An 11,000-nucleotide genomic window follows, 5' to 3' on the forward strand; every position below is an offset into this window, starting at 1 on the left:
CTTCCAAGTACCAGCATCATCTCTGAAGTCTCTTCTCAACACAGGCTCCAGAGAAAAGAATAACATGCAGCTACTAAAAACTCTAGCCAAGAACAGTCTTCAAATAAAGAGGGTCAGTGCTCTTGCAGAAGCTTCAGCAGCTGAAGATGACACCAGGCAGTTACACCTCAACTTCACACTAGACATATGAGATGTCTCTGAAGCCTGACCTGGAATGCACTATCCTGCCCTCACTGGCTCCAGAGATGTCACCATGAGGACTTGCATTTCCTGAAAGTGGCACTCCAGAAAATCCTTGCTTCTAGATCAAGCATCTCAGCTTAAAATCAGTGCCCACATTTCAGAGAGGCTGTGGGGAACCTGCTCTAAAGATAGGCTCAATCTCACACACTGAAAAACTGAATGCAGTAAGAGCTGGGATGTGGACACCAGAGCGGCTCCTGATTTTTCAGGGGAAAAAAACAGGTTCCCTGAATCACAATAGCAAGTACTCCTAATTTCATTAATGAACTGTGCTTCAAGAAAAGTTGGAAAGGAAGAGCAAAGAGTTTTATGCACTTTTATACTCAATGGCATGGCAGAGGATGACAGAAGACACTGATCCCACTGAGCAATAGAAGCTAAATTATCTCCTCTGCCCACTTTTACTATAGCCAACTAAGTAATATAGATGAGAGAAGATAAAGGGATTCAAAATAAGCATATTAAGCTTTTCTTTTTTTAAAAAACTGCAGAAATTAGAAGAAGAAATTAAGACCAAAAGCACCTCAGAATAATTTTTGTTGCTTTCACCTACTGAGCAACAGAAGAAAGAGCACGTTTAGGCTATTGCCATACATCTGCTGACCCACAACTCATCATATCAGACTGCAGACCTTCCATCTTTGCATAACACAGCAGTCAGTAATCCTCAGCATTCCAGAAACAAAGTCAAAAGCACGATTTAAACTGATCTATACCCACTGCCACACAGAGGCCAAGGCCATTGAGGTGGGCACATGTATGAGCAGCTGCTGTCAACCTGATGGCTTGAGGGCTGCTGAGGTTTTTTTCCAGGCACAGACAGAAATTTTGACTTGAAGTGATACACAGGAATTCAGCAGCTGAAGATACATCTTCACAGATTCTGAAGGATTGAACTGTTTGCCCAACAGCAGTCCAAGTGCTGCTACAAAGTAGCTAAGAGCTCACACACTTTCACCACAGAAACGGCCTTAGCTTTTGTCAAGTAACACAGAGAGCAGCTGCTTTGACAGATCATTAAAGCAAAAAGTCTTCTCAATTTACATATTGCAGATAATCTTATTTTTAAAAAATCTGAGAAATCAAGGAGATTACAGGGCATTTGCATTCTCACTCATTTGCATCAGATGCAAAGCTATAAGAATGTTTTGGTTTACTTCCAGAGCTATCTTTTAGATCTGGTACTGAAGAATGAAACACCACAGGTACTTGAAAAGTAGCTGGATAGTAAGAAACATCTTAAGTATCTTTGTGCGGCAAGAGATGCAGAAGTTTGGGGAAAATTGCAATTATCTAAAATCATGTAACAAATTTTGAGTGCTACACAAGTTTGTTTGGCAAGATGTGTCTTCAAAACCATGCAGCTCTCGTTCCAAAATCTCTGCAATATCCTATTTGAAATGGAAAGAAATTCATCTTCAGGAAATGAAATTGATTTTTTAAAACTGTGATATGTGTATGCACATATCTTCCTAAGTCCTGGACTAATCCTTTCCATTCTCCCTCCTCTCAAAGGAAAAAATTTGCGGTACACCTTCCCAACATTACTCACTCATTCCCCATGCACTACCCTGCAGGAAGAGCTTACAGATGAAATGAACAGCTGAAAGTGAGAACTGCCTTGCAATACAGCCCATCCATCTCCCAAACACAAACTGCAGTTTCACTCCAGATTTTAACCATTTTCTTAGAAGAATTGTGTTTTTCTCAGGAGACAGGCAAGAACATTTTAATTTTTGAATAAATATTTAAGATCATCAGGAAGGGAGTAGGGCTTTCCCTCCACACCCCCCACCCAATTTTTCTGCCTGGAAGGGGAAAACAAAAGACAGGAGCAGTAAAGAAAACAATTTAATGGAAGATGTAAAGTTAACGTCAGCAAGGGGTAACCACTGTAACAATAAAAATAAAAGCACTCAAGAATGTCAAGGGTGCCCAGGGGAAGAGGTGGGAAAGCAATGCAAGGAATACAGAGAAAGTCCAATGGGAACCATTGTTTGCACACCCAACTGTAAAGCATGGTTTTCACAATGATTTTCTACCTACATCACTGCTGCATTTTTCTAGAAGACAGAAATACAAATATTTTCCAGTAGCCTACAAAACTAAAGATTTGAGAAAGGCAAAATGAGCATTAAAATATTATAGCCTATATACCAAGGGACCAGTATAATAAGATGTGTTTATCATTTGGTAGACACCAATAGCAGCATTCACAGAAGAAACACTATAGCTTTTAGTGACTAATCAAAACATCTGTGACTTCATAATCAAGTGTATACTTCATATGAATGACCTTTGATCCAATCAGTTCTGAAGCCCCTCAATTTCTGGAAACAGCTTGTCAATCCATCCTCACCCTTCCCATTTCAGACTGCATCCTCCTTCACATTAGGATTAGGTTAATTTCTCTTGATCTTTTCTACCCTAACCCCTCTGCCTCACTCAAAAAACAGCACTTACAAAGTAGCTGATGCTTGCTTGACTTTGCCTCTTGATAGTAAGCAGAACAAATTTTTCCATCCCAAACTGTAACAGTAAATAATCCAGAGCTCACCACTGAAGATCCTCCACTTTCTCAAAATACCATCTGTCAATATCCCTGCAATCCAGGAGCAAGAACTCTGCAATGAAAATGGCAGCATGTGTTTTCCATTATGCTAAACAACCACATGAGCCACAAGCTGATGGCAAATAAAAGTTGATTAAACTGTAGTGATCAGCCAAAGTTGCTTCAAAAGTAAAGCACATAACCTTGCTTCACAATGCATATTGTGATATTCACAAAAGGGTTTCACAAGCAGGTTAAGCAGGCAGGCTTTTAAGTAGTTAAGATATGCCTGTTTTTGCAAAGCTAAAACAACAGGAATAATAACTATTCTTGCTCAAATAACAACTCAAAAAATGAACATGACGGAAATTTTGGATGTAGGGCAGGTGGGAGGTACACACAGCCATAGCAATACAGGAACCACAGCTCAGTTAACTGATGTCAGGATAACCACTTTGTTTAAGAACAGATCCCAAACAACTTAGGTCTGACAGTTGTAAGCTACTGCTTATCTACACATGACACAGAAAAAAGTAGCACTTCATTCCTAAAGATGTGGCCTCAGTAACTAAGAGAGGGAACCTGGAAAGAATACGAACTATCACTATCAACAGACTCCTTTTTTTCTACAGCCCATCTACTGGGCAACACAAGGTACAACAAGCCACAGCTGGAGTTCTGAACATTCCTGAACTCTTGTTTCATCTGTCCTATATTTTAGAAACTGAATCTGACTGCATGTGCCACAGGGACTGGGGAAGCTAAGAAATAAGATCACACACACACAAAAAAAATAAACCCACACAGTGAAAGACAAGAACTTCAGAAGCATATTACAGACTGTCTAAACCTATGTTTAACGCAGCGTTTAACCACACCAGCAATTAACATCATAGACAAAACAAGTCCTTGTTAAATATTAAGTACCTGTGCTCTCTCAGATAGGGAGAAAGGGCTCAACTTAAGTGCCCAAAAACATCCAAGATGCCAGTGAAGATGCCTTAAGGAAAAATACCACAGTATTCACGTATTCTTTATAACTCCTAACACATTAATAAAAATAAGTAAATTAAACCCTCTCCTTTTAATCTCATACAAATAACCTTTAAATCATTCTTATGCCAGTAAGATATATTTCAAGCTGTTTCCAAAGGAACACTATCAGCATAAGTAACCTTTCTTTAAAATCCCCTGTATTACTAATTTGAGTATGGAAAAGCAGGTATTTTATCACCCACCATCATATTTTAACACATCTTTCACAGTGACAATATATCTGTCAGCCTCATTAAGATCCAGGCAGCAGTGTAGGATTTAGGCAACTGAAGTATGTTAGAAGTGAATATACTGTATAATCATTATTTAAGGTTTAGGCAACTGAAGTATATTAGAAGCAAATATACTGCATAATCATGATTTAAGGTTTTTTACCAGCGTTTTGAATGCTTAACTTCACATGATCCAGTCCTAAACATTTAGAGGCTTGCACCACACAAAGCTATGGGTGGCCCCCCAAAAGCTGTTGATACAGCATATCTACCCTTGATACTCTTATTCTATCTGTGATTTCTTTACACTGGCAAATACAATTAAGGAAACTCAGCCACCGGCACCTTCAATCGTCTGGATTAACATTAGAGCAAGTGATTTTAAGGGCCAGAAAAAGGCAATTGTGCCATCTGCACTAGTTCTGTGTCCTGCACGTCATAGGCTGACAGTCTCTGGATCACAGCATGAAGTCTTTTTCAGATCAAAGTTCTTGTGCACTATTCAGCAACAAGCAGCTGTTTTGAGTAAGCACATAATAGCTGTAGAAGAGATGCGGCAGTTTTTCAGTCACTTGTACTGCCTCCACAAATGCCATAACTTAACCCCCTTCTTTCCATGGCTGATGCATGGAATTGGCCAGGCTGAGAAAATAAATGAGCCACTGGAGGACACCTCGTATCTGCCCTCTCAGGTCTAGCTCGCCAGAAGGCTAAATTCACACTAGGGAAGGCAACACGGAGCCACAGCTACATATGGCAGCTGGAGGACACAGGACTAGCGCTCAGAAGTTGATACACGTTTGGGAGGACGTCGGTGAGAGGAGGGACAGCAGAAAGACATATTTTAAGGGATCTCCCTGTCACCCAGTCCCGCTCCCTTCCCGGCGAGCGAGGCACCCACCTGTGCCGGTGCTCGTCGTGCCCTTGCCCGTGGATGAGGAAGCCGCCGAGGTTCTTGCCCCCTTTGCTGGTGTCCACGTGGGGAATGAGCACATCCTCCAAGCCCAGGTCAAAGCGCTTGTGCTTCGAGGAGTCGGGGAGGAAGAAGAACGCCCCGAAGCACAGGGTGATGAAGGCACTAAGAATAAGGAGCAGGATAAATTTTTCGGAGAGTCTCAAGGTAGCCCTGTGGTGCGGGAAGGCGGAGGCCCCCAGGTTCAGCGGGGGCAGCCTCCGCCCGGAGAGCGGCAGCAGGGCGGGAGTGGTCATCCTTCCGCTAGCGACCCCCCGGCGGGGCACGGCTCATCCCCTCAGCCCCTGCGGAGGGCGGCCCCGGCCCGCCTCGGGGGCTGCGGGCGGCTGCACCATCACCATCCTCCCCGCGGCTGCCGGAGGAAGGGAGGACGGGGGGGAGGCCGGGCCGCCCCGACGGCCCCCGCCCCCACGGGGGCTCGGGCCGGGGCGCGGTCGCCCCGCTACCTGCGCGCCCCCCTCCTTCCTTCCTTGCCTCCCTCCCTCGCCGCGGGGCCAGCCGGGCCCGAGCGAGCGACTCCGGTCAGCGGCGCTCCCCGAGCTCCGCGGCCGCGGGGCTGCGGGACGAGCGGCAGCGGGGAGCCGGGGGCCCGGCCTGGCGCGCGGCGTGGCTCCACCCGCGTCCCCTTGTCCGGGCCGGGCGGAGGCGCATCCCCCTGGCCGCGCCGGGGCCCCGCTGCGAACGACGCCGGGAGCGGCCGCCGCGCCGGTCCCGCTCCGGACCCTCTGCCCGCCCTCACGGCGCCTGCGCGGCGGCGGCGGGCGGCGCACGCGCGCGGGGCGGGGGCGGGGCGGGGCGGGGGCGGGGCCGGGCTGAGGGAGCCGCGTCTCTCGGGGGAAACGCCGCACGGACAAACAGCTGCGGGACAGGGCCCGTGGGTGGGCACAAATATGCTGAGGGGACTAGGGTATCTCTCTTACGAGGGAGCCGCGGGAGCTGGGCCTGTTTTGTCTGGAGAAGGCCGAGAGGGGATCCCCTTAATGCACATAAATATCTCAAGGGTGGGTGCCTAGAGGATGATGCCAGACTCTTTCCTCTGGTGCCCAGCCACAGGGCGAGAAGCAGTGGCCATAAACTAAAATACAGTAAGTTTCACCGAAACAGGAGGAAGAACTTCTTTACACTGAGGGTGGCAGAGCAATGGAACAGGCTGCTCATGGAGATCCGTGGAGTTTCCCTCTCTGGAGACACTGAAAGCCCACCTGGAGGCATTCCTGCTCCATTATTTGCACACAGTAACCTGCTCCAGGTGACCCCGCCTTGGCAGGGGGGTTGGACTGGAGGATCTCCACGAAGTCATCCTGGACACCCAATCCGACAGAGCACCATGACAAGGTTTCATGCAAAGGCAAAAGGAAAGACCTGGTCAAGGGAGCTGCAGGATCCAGATTCAATGGAGGTCACAGAACAAAAGTAGGTTCATAAATTTCAGAGACAAGATTCACTGGCAGCTTTTTTTCAGAGTAAGGTGTTTTCCACATTATAAAGGTTTAACAACACTGGAGACTCAGGTACTCCCAGATTATGGAGACCAGGGTCTGTTTAGTGAAACTGGCAGCAAATCTGAATCACAGCTGAGGAGGTATAAAGGCAGGGGAGAGAACAGGTCAGCCCAGCCTGCTGAAGTGAAGCTAACTGGGCTGGAGAGGACTTCCCAGGGGCAGGCAGCAACCCCAGGTTGCTGTCACCCCTGTAGGAGTGACAGGATGAGAACTGAGCTGAAGCAGCAGGCAGCAGCTCCCTGCAGGAAACCTCCCCACTGAGACAAGCTCCAGAAGGAAGAGGAATCCCATCTAGAGGTGTAAATACACAAAGAAAGTGAGAAAAAGCATTGAGACACGTGTCCTGCAGGTAGACAAAGCAGACATGCAGCCAAGAGTGGTTTCCAGTACCACAAATGCTGCCAGTGGCCCTGAGTGGAGTGCCTTGATCCCTGTCACAGCAGCAGGAATCTGAGCAATGCAGGTTGGATAACAGCAATCCCGGGCATTTAGGTTTGTTATCTGGCTTATACTTTGTTTTACATGTTTTGAATTTGTTGAATCATGTTGGCCTGTGGAAGAAGAACTCCAAGTCCAACTGGATGTGCTGAAGATTACTCCTCGGCTTCTCATCTGAGTGTGATTTACTCTGGAAATTAAGCCCTCGAGAAAGGTTACTTTGGGATGTTTCCAGGGAAGGAAAGCAGCTGAGCTAACAAAAATACTCTGACAGTTGATATAGTGGCACAGGTGTGGGTGTGTCAAAAAAAATCCAGATTAAGGAACACTTAGGGACAATCAAGTTAGTTGAAGTTAACTGCTCAAGGTAAAGGAGACCTTACCAAGATTAACTTTTCTGCTCTGACCACTCCCTATGTCCTCACAACCAAGTCATGAATCCCACCTTGCTGGATCTTACGGTGTACCATGTCAGAGCTGTTGGCCTTTCCCATCTCTCCACCCAGCTAAACTCTTTCATCAACTTATTTTGCTTCCTCTTTGTTTTCTACAAAGAAGACCTGTGACAATGCCATGCAGCGGACAGCTGGGCCCTGCTCAGTAGTCTTGCACTACTGAAAAGCAGTATAAAGTGAGAAACTGCCATGAGGTGATAAAATCCAAAACACCAGTGTGGGACAGAGATACCAAAGAGAGGAGATGCAAAAAGAGCTGTATTATCAATGACACTACAATGCACTCCAGTCAGTACAGAAACTAAACCCAACATTTAATGTTATTAGAACAGGATCAACATGCTTCAACTGGTCTGCTGGCCACTTCAACTGTCTTCTAGTTTTGATCTGGTAAAGTAAATTATCTTCAAATATGTTCATGTCTTCACTTGTTAAATTGCTTTTATACACAGTCTGGAAAACAAAGATCAGTCCATGAAGACTTTTGTTCTTCAGTCTTTTTGCCCTTTGCTTCACTCTTCTCTGCCAACTGCTAGTTTTTCCTTTGCTTTAAAAGATTGAGCAGAAGCTTCCAATTTCTTTAGAAAATGTTTCTTTGTGTTTAGCTTATGGGAAGAAAGTGACATTTCTGTAGGTTTTTTAGTTTATGATGACCTTTCCAAATTCTAAAGCATCTGTGTCTAAACCGTGATGAAGTTTTCTACAATTTTTTGCTTGTTTTGACTTCCTTATTTTTTACCAAAGACTAATAGTAATTTTTCATCCTTTGGTTCTGTCATACTGGGTAATATGCATATCCCTGTAAGTTTGCCAGTGATTTTCCACGCTGCAGTGGTGTTACTCTGTAGCTGAACAATATTAAATATAGCACCATATTGAATTAGTTGGGTTTTGTGAGGCTGTGCTACATTGTATAGATTTTGCATCTATTAGTGTTTTATCACAGACACCCAGAACACTCTCAGAAGTGTCCTGAGCTGAAACATAAAGGCTTTTACAAGAACCAGGAATTTCCTGTACTCACTGCCTTGACTTTGATCAATTGCTAATGTAACTGGGAACTTGAGGTCCAAAAGTGCTTGATCATCAGTTCTAAAGTCACTGTATTTCCACAACCCAATATTTCTGGAAAGCTATTAGGGTAGTCCACATTTTTCAAAGGTACACAAAGTAAGTCTTGTAGAAGTACAGATCCATATCAATGTACTATTTCTTTCTTCTTGAAACTGCAGTGATCCTTTCTAGCATCAGAATTTGGACACACAGTCTGGATTCATTGTTTGCGAAGCTTCTTCTTCAGTTTTCTCTCCAAAATTGTCCAGCCTTTCCAGGTTCCATGGAAAATCCGATGTATCTTGAAACAACATTCATGTTCTCTTGGACTCAATGGTGACTGTGGTCCCAAGAGCACATTCTTTATGAAATCTAAAATCTAGAGATTCGCTAGTGGCTCCTGTGGCTGTCTTTATGTTTTCGCCCCTATCCCTCCAATCACAGCCCATCTGAAAAAGACTTTACCCTCAGCCAGCCTTTGCCACAAACCTTTGGTCTTTGGCCCATTGCCCTGTTCTCTATATCCTCCTCCCTGTGTTGCTGGGTGTATATAAACGTACACTTTACTATTATTTCTATCAAAATAATAATCATAAATTGACCTTTGCAATTCAGATCCCATCTTCTTCCAAGCAACCCTTACCCTATAACTTTATGAGGGAGTCTAGCCTTGGTCATCCTTAATGTGGCTATAGCAGGATGATTATTACTGTCCTAATCTCATTCTCATCCTTCCATTTTCAATTGAGATGAGAACACACTCTTCTCCTAATTCAGACCTATATCATGTGCAAGTCTACTGCTCTGAATTCTCCCTATGTCCTCACATCCAAACTCCAACTCACACCTTGCTGAGTTTTTTCTGTGTAACATACCAAAGATACAAATTTTCTGATCCGTCACCTCAGCCAAACTATTCCACCTAGGTATTATCATGCTTCCTTGTCTCTGGTTCTGAAAAAGGCAGTATTGCACTTTTCATGTCCATTCAGAGTTCTTCTGGAAATGCATTTTCTTTGTGAGTGACTGCCCTTGCTGTGTCACTTCAAGCTTTGCATCTTCCCAATCTTTCCTGACATGCCTTCCCTCTCTCCTAGGATTTCTGATTCATCTCTAAGACACCAGCTCCTCCTACACCCAGTTGGCCCATAATATCAGCCTCCAACACCTATTTATTAATGTTTCGAGTACTTCCATGCTTTCTGCTGTGCTTCCCTAAGGCATGAAAGGACTTGCACATCAAAAAGAAATTTGGGAACCATGAAAGTGTATTAGACTGCACCAGAAAATTTGCAGCTATGAAAACTGAACTTACTCATGGCAACTTCTCTACAGAGACACAAAATGGGCATAAATATCAGATTGTAAAGGAAATGTGATATCTATGAGTGTGTATTTGAATCAGCAGCAGTAATGCTGTTCTTTGGCTTGGAAGTGAAAATAAGTTTTCCAGGGATGGTGAGAAAAAAGAGCCAAGAGCTGCACAGCTTCAAGGCCTTGAAACCAAATAGTTGCCTGTAGTGTGCACTGGGAAGACCATCCCTGAATTATTGCAGCTTGTTAAGTGCATGGAAGAGATTGTGTAACGAGTTAAATATATCACCTGCTTCATGATCTACGTTTGCATATGATGGGACTTGATGGCTGAGGTTGTCCCTGGAAATAAAAACTAAGCTGATTATTCAGATGGACATGAATCTCACACATTTGATAGTCGACATCCTAGCACAATCTGCTTTAAAAGAAAAACAGGATTTATGCCCCATTTGTGCAATCCTAAAAATAGAATCGCTAAGACATCTTTACGATAATAGAGTTGAGAAATTTCTAAGTAAATAAATTATAGCTTCCCATTGCCAGAAGTTTATTACAGAAATGAGTCAAGATAAAGATTTTCAACATTATAAAAAACAGGTCAGAGTCTACTTTGAAACATAATTAGAAAAACCTGTCACCCATTGCCACAGGCATACTGAGATGGACAACATTTAACAGTGGCAGATCAATCAATGTTTGAAAGGGTCATGTTTTTCTTAAAATTCCATCCCTAGTCTGGTGAGCACTACAGGAGAGCGTGAAAATCAAGTTCATATTTCACAGTGAAGCGTTCTTCCATTCTGGAGAGGGCAGATTAAAATTTGGCTGGAAAAGAGAGAGACTCGCTCCCTTGCAGCTGTGTTTTGGAATATCTGCATGTCCCCTGTTCCTCTATGCAGATCTTCGTGCCTGTCTCAATGAGCCTCCCTGCAGGCATATGGACCCAACTGCACTGATTACTTTGCAGAACTGGGGGTTAGAAATTACAAAGCCACATGCTTTATAATTGCAAAGTCACTAACTTATCCCAGTCTCATTCAACGATCTTCTCCTTCCCAGCAGGGCCCATCTGTCACCATTCCACTAACTCCATGTTTTAATGAGATCCAATTTCACTCTTTGCTTTCAAATGTTTTTATTCTATATCTGTACATTAAAAGAAAAAAAATGTTTTCTATTTAAAGAAAGTCAGTCACAAAT

The 11,000-nt window shown here is 44.2% G+C and overlaps 1 protein-coding gene across 1 annotated transcript in view; it reads right to left on the minus strand.

Annotated features, from left to right (window-relative positions):
- Positions 1-5,498, minus strand: part of MAN1A2 (mannosidase alpha class 1A member 2) — a 132,790-nt gene extending 127,292 nt beyond the window's left edge. The window contains exon 1 of the mRNA XM_059466123.1: positions 4,964-5,498. Within this exon, the coding sequence (XP_059322106.1) occupies positions 4,964-5,271 (308 nt within the window). The 5' untranslated portion in view covers positions 5,272-5,498. The remainder of the gene's footprint in view (positions 1-4,963) is intronic.
- Between the last annotated feature and the right edge of the window lie 5,502 nt (positions 5,499-11,000).

The sequence above is a fragment of the Ammospiza nelsoni genome, chromosome 2 (assembly GCF_027579445.1).
Source record: "Ammospiza nelsoni isolate bAmmNel1 chromosome 2, bAmmNel1.pri, whole genome shotgun sequence".
NCBI lineage: Eukaryota > Metazoa > Chordata > Aves > Passeriformes > Passerellidae > Ammospiza > Ammospiza nelsoni.